Source organism: Carcharhinus amblyrhynchos, unplaced genomic scaffold (genome assembly GCF_965287045.1).
Source record: "Carcharhinus amblyrhynchos unplaced genomic scaffold, sCarAmb.v2.hapA scaffold_37, whole genome shotgun sequence".
Lineage (NCBI taxonomy): Eukaryota > Metazoa > Chordata > Chondrichthyes > Carcharhiniformes > Carcharhinidae > Carcharhinus > Carcharhinus amblyrhynchos.
Genome location: NW_027649778.1, coordinates 6469138 through 6486138, shown reverse-complemented (window position 1 = coordinate 6486138; position 17001 = coordinate 6469138). Strand labels below are relative to the sequence as shown.

General features: G+C 46.8%; 1 protein-coding gene across 1 annotated transcript in view; it reads left to right on the top strand.

Annotated features, from left to right (window-relative positions):
• ptgir (prostaglandin I2 receptor) overlaps positions 1-16575 on the top strand; it is a 64806-nt gene extending 48231 nt beyond the window's left edge. Inside the window, exon 2 of the mRNA XM_080218198.1 lies at positions 15516-16575. Coding sequence (XP_080074324.1) covers positions 15516-15743 — 228 coding nt within the window. The 3' untranslated portion in view covers positions 15744-16575. The remainder of the gene's footprint in view (positions 1-15515) is intronic.
• Positions 16576-17001: the final 426 nt, after the last annotated feature.

Sequence of the window (17001 nt, the reverse complement as noted above, 5' to 3'; positions counted from 1 at the left end):
CAAAGAAAATTACAGCACAGGAACAGGCCCTTCGGCCCTCCAAGCCTGCACCGACCGTACTGCCCAACTTAACGAAAACCCCCTACACTTCCAGGGACCAGATCCTCCTATTCCCATCCTGGATTATTCAGCATAAGTTAGCGATGGAACATGAGTCTTCCCAGGTTATAGGTTCCCACTAAGTGGCACTTTTATCATGGTTTTGCTGTGGCCTTTTAATGCACCAGAAGATAACATACCAATTTTTTTAAAAAAAATAACATTTCATTGGGAAAAGAGAAGTGACTTGTGTTTAAAAAATAACAATCTGATTGAACAAGGGTTAATCTGTCCTTGTCGAAATTCTCTTCAAATTGTATCCAGTTACAGATAAAGCAAACAGCAATTTCCATATTTTGTTTAAAAAACTTACAGCTGTCGTCTTTAAATTGGTCCCATGTTTCCGTTCAGATCCAGAGAAACATTATCAAGTGAAAAAGCACTTACGTTCATATAGCGCCTTTTGTGAACTCAGTATATACCAGAGTGAATCCTAGTTAAAGTGGTTCATCTGAAGTGTTATCACTGTTGCAATATAACTGCACAGAGTCACTGTTTATTCAGCAGGGTAAGGATCGCTCACTGTGTAACTGTACAGAGTCACTGTTTATTCAGCAGGGTAAGGATCACTCACTGTGTAACTGTACAGAGTCACTGTTTATTCAGCAGGGTAAGGATCGCTCACTGTGTAACTGTACAGAGTCACTGTTTATTCAGCAGGGTAAGGATCGCTCACTGTGTAACTGTACAGAGTCACTGTTTATTCAGCAGGGTAAGGATCACTCACTGTGTAACCGTACAGAGTCACTGTTTATTCAGCAGGGTAAGGATCACTCACTGTGTAACTGTACAGAGTCACTGTTTATTCAGCAGGGTAAGGATCGCTCACTGTGTAACTGTACAGAGTCACTGTTTATTCAGCAGGGTAAGGATCACTCACTGTGTAACTGTACAGAGTCACTGTTTATTCAGCAGGGTAAGGATCACTCTGTGTAACTGTACAGAGTCACTGTTTATTCAGCAGGGTCAGGATCGTTCACTGTGTAACTGAGTTTATTCAGCAGGGTATGAGTTATGTTGTCTGTCCTGGGATATTGGCTACAGTTTCATCTGAGGTTGCTCTTCTTTATATGAAATGTTGTGAAGTATGTGAGAGGGACTCTGGTGAGACAGAGCTTGGTTGTAAATGTCAGTTTGCCTTGGGTAGTGTAAGTTCTCACTTCCTTCCTCCCTGGAGAATGTCAGAATCAGTGATCAAGATGTCAGGAAAACCCAAACACAAGATCCTCCTCCCATGGCCATTGAAAAACCCCATCAGTTTTCCCTCCACTGAGCATCATCCGGTCAAAATGAACGTGCATCTTTTGGCAGCAAGCCCACCCCCCCGCTTCCATCCTCTTGTGGCTGGTTAGATCATCTGAATGTGCTTGAATGTAATCGATCTGTCCAAATTCCAAACACAGTGTTCGATGCCATTGTTTCCAGTGTGGCAAGACTAGCGTGGCGTCTGAGGATTCCTGGGGAAGTGTGGTAGGGAATGCTGGTGGGTGGCTCCCTGTCTGCCCTTAACGTACAAACGTACAAATGGCATGGACCACCCAAGATTTGGCGATGAACTGGAACCGCTCCCGACCTGTTTTTACACCATCTCTCAAACCAATGCCAATCTGTGCCCATCGAACAGTCCTAGTCACTCATCTTTTATTTAGTATTTTGCTGGGACATGGGTGTTGTTGGCTGGTCCAGAATAAGAACATAAGAAATAGGAGCAGGAGTAGGCCATCTAGCCCCTCGAGCCTGCCCCGCCATTCAATAAGATCATGGCTGATCTGTTGTGTCTCAGTTCCACATTCCCGCCCTCTCCCCATAACCCTTAATCCCCTCTCTTATCAAAAACCCATCAACCCGCGTCTTAAAAATATTTAGCGAGGCAGCCTCCACCACTTCAACGGGCAGAGAATTCCAGAGATTCACCACCCTTTGAGTGAAGAAGTTCCTCCTCAACTCCGTTCTAAACCGCCTCCCCTTTATCTTGAGGCTGTGCCCCCTAGTCCTACTGTCCTTTCTGAGCGGGAAGAGTCTCTCCACCTCTATCCTATCCATCCCATTCATCATCTTATACGTCTCAATGAGATCTCCCCTCATTCTTCTAAACTCTAACGAGTACAAGCCTAATTTATTCAGCCTCTCCTCATAGCTCAACCCCCTCAACTCTGGTATCAGCCTAGTAAACCTCCTCTGCACTCCCTCCAAGGCCAAAATATCCTTGCGTAAGTGCGGCGCCCAAAACTGCACACAGTACTCCAGCTGCAGCCTCACCAATGCCCTATACAGCTGCAGCAAGACCTCCCTACTTTTATATTCAATCCCCCTCGCTATGAAGGCCAGCATCCCATTCGCCTTCCTGACCACCTGCTGCACCTGTAGGCTGGGTTTTTGCGACTCATGCACGAGGACCCCGAGTTTATTGCCCATTCCTAGTTGCCCAAGAACAGTTGAGAGTCAACCCCATGCTGAGGCTCTGGGGTCACAGACCGGATAAGGACGGCAGATTTCCTTCCCTAAAAGAACATTAGTGAACCAGATGGGTTTTTCCGACGATGGTTTCACGGTCATCAGTAGATTCTTAATCCCAGATTTTTTTTATTGAATTCAAATTCCACCATCTGCCGTGGCAGGATTCGAACCCGGGTCCCCCAGAACATTAGTTGAGTTTCTGGATTAATGGCCCAGCAATAATACCACGAGGCCATCACCTCCCCATTCTGCATCCTCCTTCTTTGTCCCACATTTACTGACCAGGCCTTCTGCTAAATTCCAGAATTCATTCCCTGCTCCGTCTCCCCACTTCCTTGCCTTCCTTGAAAACTCGCTGAACAGGTGGCGCAGTGGTTGGCACAGCTGCCTCACAGCGCCAGAGACCTGGTTCAATTCCAGCCTTGGGTCACTGTCTGTGTGGGGTATGATATTTGGGGGTAGGGCCTGGGTGGATTGTGTTCGGTGCAGACTCGATGGGCCGAAGGGCCTCTTTCTGCACTGTCGGGTTCTATGATCTTATAAAGCTTTTGAGGTTTTTTTTATTGGTCACAAGTAAGTCTTACATTAACGCTGCAATGAAGTTACTGTGAAATTCCCCTAGTCGCCACACTCTGGTGCCTGTTCGGGTCCAAGGACCTAAACAGCACGTCTTTCGGACCGTGGGAGGAAACCGGAGCACCTGGAGGAAACCCACACAGACATGGGGAGAACATGCAGACTCCACTCGGACAGTGACCCAAGCCGGGAATCGAACCCAGGTCCCTAGCGCCGTGAGGCAGCAGTGCTAACCGTTGTGCCACCCAGGACTTGTTCAGTCACATTGCTCTCCTCCCACACAACAAACATACAAAATGGGAGCAAGCGTAGGCCATTGGCCAGTCTGGCCCGCTCCGCCATTTGATGGGATCATTTCCGATCTGTTTGCATTTTAAGATCTACCATCCCTTCTCTCCACGCAGCCCAGTGTCCCAGCTATCTCCTCTGATTTCAACCATAATGGATTAAACTAATGAAAGAGAGGAGAGAGTCCCTGGATGGGGTGCTGGAACGAAAAGAATAAAACTTTCAAAAGGAGCATAACTAGTTAACGATGCACTCCAACCCTAGTGGGGCCCAGCACACTCATGGGTGATCACTCGAGTTATATGTTCTTTCTAACCCTAACCAATAAATAACCAACAGCTAGAAAAAAGGGGCAGACATCCCTGATGTGGACACTCTAACAAGACAAATGCTACTACTTTAAAAAGGTGTTCCAGGCGCTGATGACACACTCAGCCCCCATCCCTTGCAACAAAAGGCACCTCCAACAGTGCAGCACACCCTCAGTCGTGCACTGAAGCAACAGCTTGGACCTATGTACTCAAAGCCTGGAGTGGGACTTGAACCTAGAGCTCTGGACCTAAGAGGGGCACGAGTGCTGCCATGGGTGACAAGGAAATGTCACCAATTTGTATGTGCTCAAAGACATTTGATTCCCATCTCCGGGTTCTCTGAACTGTAACGATGTGATTGACATTAAACATTGTCAACAACGTAAATGACTAACAAACCAGATCGATTCAATGAGCAAGGTTAAGATCTTATAATCGCTACAGAATCATTAAATGCCTACAAGTGTAGAAAGAGGCCATTTAGCCCATGGAGGCAGCACCGATAATAATCTCATCGTGACCCTACCTAATTATCATGCTAATATCCCTGACACTAAGGGGCAATTTAACATGGCCAATCCACCTAACCCACACATCTTTGGACACTAAGGGGCAATTTAGCATGGCCAATCCACCTAACCCACACATCTTTGGACACTAAGGGGCAATTTAGCATGACCAATCCACCCAACCTACACATCTTTGGACACTAAGGGACAATTTAGCATGGCCAATCCACCTAACCCACACATCTTTGGACACTAAGGGACAATTTAGCATGGCCAATCCACCTAACCTACACATCTTTGGACACTAAGGGACAATTTAGCATGGCCAATCCACCTAACCTACACGTCTTTCAGACTGTGGGAGGAAACCGGAGGAAACCCTCACAGACACGAGGAGAACGTGCAAACTCCGCACAGACGGCCACCTGAGCCCAGATCCCTGGCACAGTGAGGCAGCTGCTCAATGCTTTGACGGCTCCATACAAATGCATTTGTTGTTGACAGCCTGAGTGACTCTGAAGATGTTAGGAAGTCCCCCTGATTCTGAGGGCACTTGCGACATACACTCCTGAGGCTGACTGAGTGTTGGGGTTGTAAAAGTTCACCGGAGAGCGTGCAGGCTGGATTCCGGCCTTGTTTGCACAGCTTGGCTGGTTTCTCCCTCAGGCCTATTCATGGCAGCTCCCTGCCAAGTGGAAGCCAGTCACTTCCTGACAAGAAGGAGAGACGGACGCCGCAAAGCCAACCATTCCTTCAGATGGTTACCTTACACAGCAGCGGGGGGGGGGAGCGGTTCTCCAACCCCATCCCCATCCAGGATGGGCCTGGAGTCTCCTGCAATCGAACGTCAATCTCCGGGATCCTGCTGTGTACGCGCCCCCCCCCCTCCCCCACCAACCCCGGAGAAAAATCATCAGGATATTAAAACTAAATCGTTGCTTTTGTCATTTAGTATGAACCAGATAGAAAAATAATGAGAAATGGGGCAAAAGTCTATTTAATCACGGAATCCTGACAGTGAAGAAAGGGGCCATTCAGCCCATCGAGTCTGCATCAATTCTTACCCAGGCTTATCCATAACCCCACCAATTTATTTACCCCGCGAACCACCCCTTATTTATTTCTTTGGACACCAAGGGGCAAGTTAGCATGGCCAATCCCCCTAACCTGCTCATATTCGAAAACTAAGGGCAATTTCGCATGTCCAATCCACCTAACCTGTACATCTTTGGACACTAAGGGCAATTTAGCATGGCCAATCCACCTAACCTACACATCTTTGGACACTAAGGGGCAATTTAGCATGGCCAATCCACCTAACCTGCACATCTTTGGACACTAAGGGGCAATTTAGCATGGCCAATCCACCTAACCTACACATTTTTGGACACTAAGGGGCAATTTAGCATGGCCAATCCACCTAACCTACACATTTTTGTGCACTAAGGGGAGATTTACCATGGCCAATCCACTTAATCTGCATATCTTTGGACATTAAGGGACAATTTGCATGGCCAATCCATCTAACTTGCACATTTTTGGGGTGTGGGAAGAAACCAACACAGGGAGAACATGCAGACTCTGCACAGACAGTGACCCGAGGCTGGAACTGAAGCCGGGTCCCTGGTGCTGTGTTAACCACTGTGCCATCCTATGACTGACAACTGAGCATCATACGATTGTGTAATGAGTCTTTGTGCTTTCCGATTGGTGCAGGAAGGCTGTAAGTCACAATGTTTGAAGTGTTGGCCAGTTAATGGATAGGGGGTAGGGTGGGTTGGGGCAGCTAATGGCTGGAGGGTTTGGGGGGGGGGGGGGTGGTGGGGAGGGCAAACCATGTGATGGGGCCTCCAGGGGTACATTAAATCCTAGTTGATAAGCCGAACTGAGGCCCTCACCTGGAGACTGTGGTGACTCTTGCCCTCCGGATCCAGGCTGTTCCACATCCCACAGTAGGCCTGAGCAGGCCTGTAGGCCCTGAGATCCCTCAGTAGGCCTGAGCAGGCCTGTAGGCCCTGAGATCCCTCAGTAGGCCTGAGCAGGCCTGTAGGCCCTGAGATCCCTCAGTAGGCCTGAGCAGGCCTGTAGGCCCTGAGATCCCTCAGTAGGCCTGAGCAGGCCTGTAGGCCCTGAGATCCCACAGTAGGCCTGAGCAGGCCTGTAGGCCCTGAGATCCCACAGTAGGCCTGAGCAGGCCTGTAGGCCCTGAGATCCCACAGTAGGCCTGAGCAGGCCTGTAGGCCCTGAGATCCCTCAGTAGGCCTGAGCAGGCCTGTAGGCCCTGAGATCCCACAGTAGGCCTGAGCAGGCCTGTAGGCCCTGAGATCCCTCAGTAGGCCTGAGCAGGCCTGTAGGCCCTGAGATCCCTCAGTAAGCCTGAGCAGGCCTGTAGGCCCTGAGGTCCCACAGTAGGCCTGAGCAGGTCTGTAGGCCCTGAGATCCCACAGTAGGCCTGATCACCAGCAAAGGACTTAAGGCTGTTTTCAGGTCTCCACTTTAACACTGGCTGAAGGAGTGTTGCCTTGTAAGAGGTACTTTCTGCTGGGTGAGAAATTTAAACCTCACCCTCCTGTCCGGAGGGCCATTAAAGATCCCTTGGAAATGTTTTTAATGAAACTGCAAAGTTTGCCTTGGCCAAAATGAACCTTGACCATCGCAAAACAGATCAGTTGTCCCGTTGTCTCACTGCTGAGGGAGTAATTTCTACTCCATTGTTGTTTGGGATGTGGAGGTCGCTGGCTAAGTTCAGCTTTTGTTGCCCATCCCTAATTGCCCCTTGAGCTGCCTTCCTGAACCCTGTGATGTAGGTACACCCACAGTGCTGTTAGGGAGGGAGTTCCTGGAGTTTGACCCAGCGACAGTGAAGGAATGGCTGATATAACTCCAAATCGCAGTGATGAGTAATCTCCGGGAAGTAGACCTCCGCCTTGCTTGTACAAATTGTTTGGCATATTCACACAACACTTCAGAAGGATGTTATTGGTTATAAAGACCTTGGGAACATTTCTGATGAAGTGTGGCATGTAACCAACTGAGGCAGCATGGTGGCACAGTGGTTGGCGTTGCTGCCTCACAGTGCTAGGGACCTGGCTCGATTCCAGACTTGGATCACTGTTTGCGTGGAATCTGCATGTTCTCCCCGTGACTGCATGGGTTTCCTCCAGTTACCTCCCACACTCCAAAGATGTGCAGGCCAGATGGATTGGCTGCAATAAATTGTGCCTTATTTTAAAACTGTGTCCCCTGGTTCCAATTCATGCTGAAAAATCCCATCTGGTTCCCTTGAGGGAACGAAATCTACCGTCCTTACCCGGTCCAGCCTACATGTGACTCCACAGTCACAGCAATGTGGTTGACTCTCAACTAAGTGTCCAAAGATGTGTGGGTTAGATGGATTAGCCATGCTAAATTGCCTCTTAGTGTCCAAAGATGTGTGGGTTAGATGGATTAGCCATGCTAAATTGCCTCTTAGTGTCCAAAGATGTGTGGGTTAGATGGATTGGCCATGCTAAATTGCCCCTTAGGGTCCAAAGATGTGTGGGTTAGATGGATTGGCCATGCTAAATTGCCTCTTAATGTCCAAAGATGTGCGGGTTAGATGGATTGACCATGCTAAATTGCCTCTTAATGTCCAAAGATGTGTGGGTTAGATGGATTAGCCATGCTAAATTGCCTCTTAGTGTCCAAAGATGTGTGGGTTAGATGGATTGGCCATGCTAAATTGCCTCTTAATGTCCAAAGATGTGCGGGTTAGATGGATTAGCCATGCTAAATTGCCTCTTAATGTCCAAAGATGTGTGGGTTAGATGGATTGGCCATGCTAAATTGCCTCTTAATGTCCAAAGATGTGCGGGTTAGATGGATTAGCCATGCTAAATTGCCTCTTAATGTCCAAAGATGTGTGGGTTAGATGGATTGACCATGCTAAATTGCCCCTTAGGGTCCAAAGATGTGTGGGTTAGATGGATTAGCCATGCTAAATTGCCCCTTAATGTCCAAAGATGTGCGGGTTAGATGGATTGACCATGCTAAATTGCCCCTTAGGGTCCAAAGATGTTTGGGTTAGATGGATTAGCCATGCTAAATTGCCCCTTAGGGTCCAAAGATGTTTGGGTTAGATGGATTAGCCATGCTAAATTGCCCCTTAGGGTCCAAAGACGTTTGGGTTGGGTGGATTGGCCGCGCTAAATGTATGTGGCTTGGGACAGGGGTAGAGGGAACTAATGCAGACCTGATGGGCTACATGGCCTCCTCCAGCACTGTAGGGATTCTATGATTCATCAGTCTATCTCTGCACTCCGTCCAGTCCCTCTATACCCTAGAGAGGGGATGATGAGTGGGATTGAAAGTCTGTACTCAGTAAATGAGACCATGTCTGCCACAACTGCCAGCTGTTAGCCCACAAGACAGTGGCCAGATGGATTTGTGAAAAAGAAACCTTACATCAATGTTGAGGTGCCTGTTTCTGAGAAATAGTGTTAAAGTCTCCACAAACATGCATTTAGCTCAGTTTTAACGATTACCACATGGTTCTAGAATCGAGAGAGTGTCTCTGAATGATTTGGTCAGAATAATATTTATCAGATGCTTTGGCATGTAGGTTTAGCCAACAGCGCAAGTGAAAAGTAATATTATTCCCACAGTATTCCATTGCCCTGGGACAGAGATAGCTCATCCTTGCACAGAGATGAACTTCCACAACCACATTGAAATTCAGGAAATTAGCCCCTGCAGCTCTATGTTCAAGATATTCCAAGGCTTGTGTCTTGAAGTAATTTTCACTTCCTCAACGTTTGTTTACAAATGTTCCTTAGACGGGAATCTGGTTTCTACTCCAGCCCAGATTCAGACCACAAGGGATTTGATCCAGAAAGATTTAATGTGACAAGAGGGTGCTTTACTCTGTATCTAACCCCGTGCTGTACCTGTCCTGGGAGTGTTTGATGGGGGGACAGTGTAGAGGGAGCTTTACTCTGTATCTAACCCCGTGCTGTACCTGTCCTGGGAGTGTTTGATGGGGGGACAGTGTAGAGGGAGCTTTACTCTGTATCTAACCCCGTGCTGTACCTGTCCTGGGAGTGTTTGATGGGGGACAGTGTAGAGGGAGCTTTACTCTGTATCTAACCCTGTGCTGTCCCTGTCCTGGGAGTGTTTGATGGGGACAGTGTAGAGGGAGCTTTACTCTGTATCTAACCCCGTGCTGTACCTGTCCTGGGAGTGTTTGATGGGGGGACAGTGTAGAGGGAGCTTTACTCTGTATCTAACCCCGTGCTGTACCTGTCCTGGGAGTGTTTGATGGGGGACAGTGTAGAGGGAGCTTTACTCTGTATCTAACCCCGTGCTGTACCTGTCCTGGGAGTGTTTGATGGGGGACAGTGTAGAGGGAGCTTTACTCTGTATCTAACCCCGTGCTGTACCTGTCCTGGGAGTGTTTGATGGGGGACAGTGTAGAGGGAGCTTTACTCTGTATCTAACCCCGTGCTGTACCTGTCCTGGGAGTGTTTGATGGGGACAGTGTAGAGGCAGCTTTACTCTGTATCTAACCCCGTGCTGTATCTGTCCTGGGAGTGTTTGATGGGGACGGTGTAGAGGGAGCTTTACTCTGTATCTAACTTCCTGCTCTGATTGCTCAATGCTGACATTTATTTTGTGCAATCAATTAATCAATATTTGCATATCTGACATTTAATGCACAGATAGCACAAAAAGGCCACACAAATATGAGGCCAGAATTCATTTGAGAGAGACAGTCCATGGTGTCTTGGAACAGTATATCTTTGATAAGCAGACATGTATCAAATGAGGGAACACATTTATATTGGAGACAATTGGTTTTAGTGTTAATAATGCTGAAAGATAAATTGTTCCTTCCGCTGTACTTATCATCAAAGCAATCTTTGTATTCTTGTTGAATTTAAGACTTTTGAGCTTTTAATCATGAATTTATTTTATTTATGAGTGTCACAAGCAAAGTTTACGTTCAATGAAGTTGCTGTGAAATTTCCCTTGTCGCCCACACTCTGGCATTCATTTGGGTCAATGCACCCTAACTTACAGACTGTGGGAGGAAACCCACGCCGACACGGGGAGGACATGCAGACTCTGTACAAACAGTGACACCCCCCCCCCCAAAGCCAGGAATCGAACCCAGGTCCCTGGCGCTGTGAGGCAGCAGTGCTAACCCACTGTGCCACTGTGTCGCCTCAGCTTACTGTTAAGCTGCAAGTAAAGGTTAAAAATACGACATGCATATTCTGTCAGGAGACTGAGACTTTTTTTTCCACAGAAGTTTTGTTTATTTTAACCATTCCTACAGCAACCCCCTACCCCGCCCCATCCTCCTCCCCCTCCTGTCAATCAAAAATCTCAGCCTTCAATGGCCCGGCCTCTGCTGCCCCCAAGTGGGTGGGAGTTCCACCCCCTGAGAGAACAGAAAACCTCATCTTCATCTTAAAAAGGGAGACCCCTTATTCTTCAACACTGTCCTCTTCTGTTGTACTCTAACCCTCTAAAGGAAGAGCTAGCAAGACAGATAATAGAATCCCCAATTTCCACCCCCCCCCTCCTCTCCCCTCCACCATCTCTCCAAAAGGCTCATGTCTCCCTGGTTGTAAGTTCCAACATTCTTCAATGATCATTCAACTCAGCACAAGCTTTCCAGATCCATCCATCACCAACAGAGTTCACCTTGATGACTCTCTTTTCCTTAAATTTCTAAAAGCCACCCCCCCCCTCAACAACTGTTCTGTCCCTGCCTTTTCAAAAGAAGATAAACTCTCACCAGCATCCTGCTTGGTTGTTAACGCAAAATCCTCCTTCTCTGTTTCACCAAGGCTATACCTTCTCTGTCTCTTTCTCTCTCAGAAGGCGGCTATCCCTATTCCATGAAACAATGGGCGGAATTTTACTGGCACATATGCCCGAGATTTGTACAACCCCACCCAAAGACAATGGCGTTCTCCGAACCTCGCACGCCTCCGAAATTGGGACGGGCTTGTTGGTAAAATTCCGTCCAATGTCTACAGGTGTTGGCACTGATCCTGGTGTTTCAGTAGGTTTCTGTTTACGTTTCTGCCCCGTGGTGACCAGCTCACATGGGCTTGTCTCCAAGCAGAGATGTTTCCATCGCGACTCTGCAGAACTTTCACCTGAAATTCAAGGGGACATTTTAAAATATAACCATGCTGTAAAGCTCAGTGTTCACGATACTATGTAAACCTGTCATACTGTGTCACCTCCTCCAGCCAGTGATGGTTCGCATCTCCCAGGTCCCCTGCGTCAAAAATTATATGCGTGAACCAACTTGTTTTGTCAAAGTACTGTTCAGAGACAAAGCTTTGGCTGAGTTTGGTCTGAATGCCATCCCGCAATTAGAAAGACTAGAACAGCAAGGAGTGGAGGAGATTCTGTTGGAGACATCCCTTCACTTTGGAACCCACTCTTGAGTATTCATAGCTCATCCCTTTCCAAACGCATCCCTTAATCTGATCCTAATTCCCATGTTACTAAATGTAAGACAATCACTAATTATCCAGGATGGCCTAGTGGTATTATTGCTGCACTATTGATCCAGAAATCTCAGCTAATGTTCTGGGGGAACCGGGTTCGAATCCAACCACGGCAGATAGCGGAATTTGAGTTTGGTTAAAAATATCTGGAATTAAGAATCTACTGTTGACCGTGAAACTATTGTTGGGAAAACCCATCTGGTTTCCTTTAGAGAAGGAAATCTACCTGGTCTGGCCTACATGTGACTCTAGAGCCACAGCAATGTGGTTGACTCTCAACTCTGCCCAGAGCAACTCGGGATGGGCAATAAATGCTGGTCCAGCCAGCGACGCCCATGTCCCACGAATGAATAAAAGAAAAACTGAGTGGTTCTGGAGTCATATGTAGGTCAGACCAGATAAGGACAGCAGATTTCCTCCCCTAAATGCAAACCAGATGGGCTTTAACAGTGGTCATCATTAGACTTTTAAGTCTGTGTGGAGTTTGCACATTGTCCTCGTGTCTGCGTGGGTTTCCTCTGGGTGCTCCGGTTTCCTCCCACAGTCCAAAGATGTGCAGGTTAGGTTGATTGGCCATGCTAAAAAATTGCCCCTTAGTGTCCAGGGATGTGCAGATTAGACAGATTAGTGGGTATAATATGTAGGGATATGGGGGTAGGGCCTGGGTGGGATTGTGTTGGGTGCAGACTCGATGGGCTGAAGGGCCTTTTTCTGCACTGTAGGGTTCTATGATCTAAGTCCTGATATTTTTGTTGAATTCGAATTTCACCATCTGCCATGGTGGGATTCGAACTCGATTTCCCAGAGCATTACCCTGGGGTTTTTTTGATTAATTCGTGAGGCCTTGCCCATCCTTAGTTGCCCTTGGAGGGCAGCTGAGAGTCAACTACATTGCCGTGGCTGTGGAGTCACGTATAGGCCAGACGGGGGTAAGGACGGCAGATTTCCTTCCCTAAAGGACATAAGAAATAGGAGCAGGAGTCGGCCATCGAGCCCCTCGAGCCTGCCCCGCCATTCAATAAGATCATGGTTGATCTGACAGTGGTTTAGTTCCACTTACCCGCCTGCTCCCCATAACCCTTAATAGTTAGAAATCTATCTACCTGTGACTTAAACACATTTAACGAGGCAGCCCCCACTGCTTCAATGGGCAGAGGATTCCAGAGATTCACTATCCTCTGGGAGAAGATTAGTAACCCAGATGGGTTTTTCCAACAGTGGTTTCATGGCCATCAGTAGATTCTTAACTCCAGATATTTTTTATTGAATTTAAATTCCACCATCTGCGGGATTCGAACCCAGATCCCCAGAACACTAACTGAGTTTCTGGATTAATAGTGTAGCAATAATACTATGAGGCCATTGCCTCCCGAGGTTACTAACCCAATGACAATACCAATATGCCAATGCTTCCCCAACTAGTACTTTGTTTTTTAATTGAATATAATAAATGCAAATTCATCAGATACTTGAGTGGGATTGGAACTCACGTCCTCTGCCCAGTTCCTCATCTAACCGCTATGCTACCGAGGACTGATTTGATATGGCTCCTGCTCTGACCAAGACCACAACAAGTTGAAAGGTTTGTGAATGTAGCCCAGTCCATCACGCAAACCAACCTCCCATCCGTTGACTCTGTCTACACTTCCTGCTGCCTGGGAAAAGCAGCCAGCATAATCAGTGACCCCACGGTCCCCGGACATTCTCTCTTCCACCTTCAGGAAAAAGATACAAAAGTCTGAGATCACACAACAACAAGAAGCAAGAGCAGGACGGTGGTACAGTGATTAGCACTGCTGCCTCAGAGCACCAGGGACGTGGGTTCAATTCCCGGCTTGGATCACTGCCTGTGTGGATCTGCATGTTCTCCCCGTGTCTGAGTGGGTTTCCTCCGAGTGCTCCAGTTTCCTCCGAAAGACGTGCTGGTTAGGTGCATTGGCCGTGCTAAATTCTCCCTCAGTGTACCCAAACAGGGTCCAGAGTTTGGTGACTAGGGGATTTTTGCAATAACTTCATTGCAGTGTTAATGTAAGCCTACTTGTGACAATAAGTAAACCGACTCGAGAACAGCTTCTTCTCTGCCACCATCAGACTTTAATGGACCTACCTTATATTAAATTGATCTTTCTCTATGCCTGAGCCATGACTGTAACACTACATTCTGCGCCCTCTCCTTTCCTTCTCCCCTATTTACTCTATGAATGGTATGCTTTGTACAGTGCACAAAAAACAATACTTTTCACTGTATTCCAATACGCATGACAATAAATCAACTCAAATCACTTCATGTCTTTGATCATCTCTGATCTTTCTCTACACCCTCACTATGACTGTAACACAACATTTTGCACTCTCTCCTTCCCTTCTCTATGAATGGTATGCTTTGCCTGTATATATTTGTTTGTGACAATAATAAATAAATCAAATCATATCAAAAGACTATTTTGATTCACCACATAATGATTTCTCCTGATGTGATTTACCTTCTGTGGACGCAAAGGCCAGAATTTTACTGTCACGCACGCGCCGATTCTGGGATGGGGGGCGCGCAGGCGGGCGAGATCGAAGAAAAGCATTCTCTATTGGCTTCAGGTGGAATTGTATGAACTTTGGGCAGACATGCTGGCAAAATGTTTGATTTTATTTGATTTGATTTTATTATTGTCACACGTATTAGCATACAGTGAAAAGTATTGGCTCTTGCGCGCGCTACAGACAAAGCATACTGTTCATAGAGAAGGAAAGGGGAGAGTGCAGAATGTAGTGTTACAGTCACAGCTAGGGTGTAGCGAAAAATCAACTTAACATAAGATAGGTCTACTCAAAAGTCTGACGGCAGCAGGGAAGAAGCTGTTCTTGAGTCAGTTGGTACATGACCTCAGACTTTTGTATCTTTTTCCTGATGGAAGAATGCGGAAGAGAGAATGTCCGAGGTATATGGAGCCCTTGATTATGCTGGCTGCTTTACCAAGGTAGCGGGAAGTGTAGACAGAGTCAATGGATGGGAGGCTGGTTTGCGGGATGGATTAGGCTATATTCACGACCCTTTGTAGTTTCTTGCAGTCTTGGGCAGAGCAGGAGCCCCATACCAAGCTGTGATACAACCAGAAAGAATGCTTTCTGAGATTCATACCTGTATGGGATATTGCTAAATTGGAACAACAGAGATAGCTAGCTGTTACAAATTATATTTTGTCATGTTTAAGTATATTAATTGGTAAAAGTTATGCTAATTCCTTTTGTTATTCATGCCTCTATGGGATATTGCTAAATTGGAACAACAGAGATAGCTAGCTGTTATAAATTATATTTTGTCATGTTTAAGTATATTAATTGGTAAAAGTTATGCTAATTCCTTTTGTTATTCATGCCTCTATGGGATATTGCTAAATTGGAACAACAGAGATAGCTAGCTGTTATAAATTATATTTTGTCATGTTTAAGTATATTAATTGGTAAAAGTTATGCTAATTCCTTTTGTTATTCATGCCTCTATGGGATATTGCTAAATTGGAACAACAGAGATAGCTAGCTGTTACAAATTATATTCTGTCATGTTTAAGTATATTAATTGGTAAAAGTTATGCTAATTCCTTTTGTTATATTCTAACTATATTCTGAAATAAAGTTTGTTTTGTTCCAAAGATGTGCGAGTTAAATAGATTGGTCATGCTAATTTCATGATCTATTGTAGTTTCTTAAATTTCACCAAAAGTGACCAAAGTGTAGGTTATAGTTCACCTCTTTCTGTTTCTTCCCCGCCGCAGATTCGCGGATTTATCAATGCCATCGCCCCTAACGACAAAGACAAGGAAGACCTGTTGGCTTTCCGCTTCTACGCCTTCAACCCCATCGTGGATCCCTGGCTCTTCATCATCCTCCGAAAATCGGTCTTCCGGAACATTCAGAAGGTCCTCTGCTGCCGCTTCTCTATGTTGCTGCCCAACTCGGCCTTCCAGGAACCTCTGAAACAACAAAGCATCTCTTTATGTTGACCGAGGCCGCGGGGAGGGGAGGGCCGGTTGGAGAGCTGAGTTGGGGCACGAGTGAGGCTCGGCGGTCGAAGAGAGACTGGCGTCGTTGCCCGACCCGGGGGCGGCATGGAGCGAGAGACAAAGGGCGGGCACTGGGCTGGTGATGAGGGCAAGGGGACAGGACTCCAAACGGTTAAAGACAGGAGGCTCACACCCAGCGGGTTAGTGACCGCCCTGTGACCTTTACTGCAGGAGTGAACTTTGACCCCCCCTTGAAAAGAGGGCGAAATATATTCCTCGCGCATCAATGGACCCCTCACCCAGCCCCTCTCTCCATCCCTTGAGACCCCTTCAGAGACGTCAATCAGTATTAAAAATGGTCCACCTGAATTCAAAGGTTTTCTGCTTGATCGCTCCCGAAAATTGGGATTAAACTATCGAACCAAGTGTCAGCCAGATTGAAATAATTTTTAATCGGAAGTGTGATGTATATTTGGAATGTTGCATGTTGATGGAATACTGTGTACAGTTCTGGTCACCCTATTATAGAAAGGATATTATTAAAATAGAAAGAGCGCAGAAAAGATTTGCTAAGATGCTACTGAGATGGTTTGAGTTATAAGGAGAGGCTGGGACTTTTTTCTCTGGAGCGTAGGAGGCTGAGGGGTGATCTTATAGAGGTCTATAAAATAACGAGGGGTACAGATCAGCTAGATAGTCAATATCTTTTCCCAAAGGTCTAAAACTAGAGGGCATAGGTTTAAGGTGAGATGGGAGAGATATGAAAGTGTTCAGAAGGGTGATTTTTTTCACACAGAGGGTGGTGAGTGTCTGGAACGAGCTGCCAGAGGTGGTAATAGAGGTGGGCACAATTTTGTCTTTTAAAAAGCATTTAGACAGTTACTTGGGTACGATGGGTATAGAGGGGTATGGGCCGAACGCGGGCAATTGGAATTAGCTTAGGGGTTTAAAGAAAAGTACGGCATGGACAAGTTGGGCCTGTTTCCAAGCTGAAAACCTTTATGACTCTACGTCCCCTGGCTCTGAAATCTTACAAAGAACTTTTTTCAAAGATTCCCTTCTGGGTCATGGGCATCGCTGGCTGGCCAGCATTTATTGCCCACCCTGAATTGCCCCTTGAGAAGGTGAGCTGCCACCTTGAACCCACTTCAGTCCTGTTAAGTGCACCCACAGTGCTGATTGGGAGGGCGTTCCAGGATTTTGACCCAGTGACTGCGAGGGAACGGCCGACATACTTCCAAGTGAGTGAAGGTGCTCT